This window comes from Emiliania huxleyi, assembly GCF_000372725.1.
Source record: "Emiliania huxleyi CCMP1516 unplaced genomic scaffold EMIHUscaffold_531, whole genome shotgun sequence".
NCBI classification, from domain to species: domain Eukaryota; phylum Haptophyta; order Isochrysidales; family Noelaerhabdaceae; genus Emiliania; species Emiliania huxleyi.
In genome coordinates, this window is record NW_005198008.1 from 53,878 (window position 1) to 55,970 (window position 2,093).

A 2,093-nucleotide genomic window follows, 5' to 3' on the forward strand; every position below is an offset into this window, starting at 1 on the left:
GCAGCAACACCTTAAACTTTTAGGCCCTCCAAATTCGGGTCGGAGCGTAGCGGAGTGGGCCCCGAGTTTGAAAAGGGCGACGGACGCTTGCGTCCTAGCCTCCAACAACGCCTCCCCGGCGCAGATCCAGATGGGCCCCCGGAGGGATGCACAACCGCTCCCCCCCTACGCCGCTTGCGGCGGTCCTCTTCCCAGCTCCGCTGAGGGCGCGTGCGTTACACCCCCCGCACACCCCTAAACCAGCACACACGCGAAGGAAAAAATTTGCCCTTGTAGAGGCCTCCTCCCGCTCAAGGCGGTAGCTCCTTCGAGGTCTCGCCGGGCCCTGCTAAGAGACCTCGAGAGAGCGTGCGTGTGCCTCTACTCGCCTACACATGCTCTTGCTATTCCGGCTCGATGCCGCGGCGGTGGTGCTGCCGCACCCTGACAAGGTGGCGACGGGAGGAGAGGACGCTTGGTTTGCGAGAGGATCTACATTTGGGGTCTTCGACGGCGTCGGAGGCTGGGCGGAGCAGGGCATCGATCCCGGCCTGTTCAGTCGGGCCTTGGCTGTGGAGACTGCGCGCGAGGTCGCCGGGATCGAGGGCGCCGAAGCCGCCGAGGAAGACCTTGCGCGCGCGCTCGATACCGCGCGCTCGAGGGTAACAGCGGTCGGGACCTGCACCGCCTGTCTCGTGCATCTCTCTGCAAGCGGCAGCCTGACGGCGCTCAACCTCGGCGACTCCGGATTCCGGCTACTACGTCCGTCGCGCGTGTCGCCGCCGCACCGCCTGGCCGTCACGCTCCGCTCGCGCGAGCAACAGCACCGCTTCAACTGCCCTTTCCAGCTCGGAGTCGGGTCGGGCGATTCCGCTGCCGACGGCGCTGTTTACTCCGGGGTCGTAAGGGCCGGCGACCTGCTGCTGCTCGTGACGGACGGCGTGACCGACAATCTGAGCGAGCGGCAAATCTGCGAGGCGCTCGCGGGTCCGCTCGCGCGCGGCGAGCCTGCGAGGTCTCTCGCCGCCGCCCTCGCGGCGTCGGCTCACGAGGCGAGCCTGCAGCCGGGGAGGAGCTCACCCTTCGCGGCCGCCGCGCAGAATGCCGGCCTGTCGCACAGCGGCGGCAAGCCAGATGACGTGACCGTCCTCTGCGTGCGAGTCCTGGACGGCTCATAGACAGTTCGTAGAGAGACAGCGCTGCAAACGAGTAGACTAGAGTCCCGGAGACCTCGATGTCGAGCCGGAGTGCGGAGACGAGACTCGAGAGGCGATATAGCGCGAGTCGCGCGTGTGCCTGTTGCGGGGCCAGAATTTCTGCCGAAGGAGTTGCGCATCGCGGCGAGCGGGGCGACGCAACGTTGCGATTCTTTCTCGTACATGGATATGTCTATACGTAAAAGACACGGCGCGCCTGTATCTCCCCTTTAGCTTTACCGGATGATCGGACAGCTGCGAGAGCGCAGAGCGAGTCGAGCCGAGAGGCGCACGCGCAGCGCTCCCTCCCGTGGTTTCGGTGTTCGTGCTAGAGAGGAGGCGCGGCGACTACCACCGAGCTCTGAGCACCAGCGAGGGGCATGCAGGGAGGGCGGAACGTGTGGGGGAGGGGTGGGGTGGCCACCTGCCACAAAGCTGAGGCTCGTGGGCGAGAGGGGAAAGGAGGAGTGGTTACCCGCGGTCGCGGTCATCAGGAAAGCAGCCGCTTTGCGACAGGCGAGAGCTTGTGGTGCTCCATACTCACGTACGGCGAGGAGTACGACATGCCGGCCTCGGGGGCGACTGCGCGAGAGCTGACGGGCGCCGTGAGGCGCGCGAGCAGACAGGCGCCGCCTCCGACGAGGAGGGCGAGGGTCGAGGCCATGAGCCAAGGCGACGCGAGGGCGGCGTCGAGAGGCTGCGCGCCGTCCGCGAGCGCGTCGCACCACATCGCAGCCGCCACGGCCAGACCCAGGAAGAGCGCGAGGCTCGTTCTCGCGCGGAAGCGGCCTCCGGCGCGAAGCGAGCCGACGGGGAGCACGAGGCACTCGTAGACGCAGGCGACGGTGGCGACAGTGGCAAGGTCAAACTGATTCGAGGAGGGGAAGAAGACGGCGATGAATAGCAGCGCAGCGAGCG

General features: G+C 66.9%; 2 protein-coding genes across 2 annotated transcripts; one reads left to right on the forward strand and one right to left on the reverse strand.

Moving 5' to 3' along the window:
* Window positions 1-374: 374 nt before the first annotated feature.
* Window positions 375-1,157, forward strand: EMIHUDRAFT_246827 (protein phosphatase; the record flags this gene model as incomplete). Its single annotated transcript, XM_005765796.1, has 1 exon — window positions 375-1,157. One exon carries the CDS (start codon window positions 375-377, stop codon window positions 1,155-1,157), a length of 783 nt encoding a protein of 260 aa, XP_005765853.1.
* Window positions 1,158-1,356: 199 nt separating this feature from the next.
* On the reverse strand, window positions 1,357-2,093 carry EMIHUDRAFT_371080 (hypothetical protein; the record flags this gene model as incomplete). The annotated part of the gene is made up of 1 exon (XM_005765797.1): window positions 1,357-2,093. A coding segment is annotated over one exon (378 nt), but the record flags the coding sequence as incomplete, so codon positions are not given.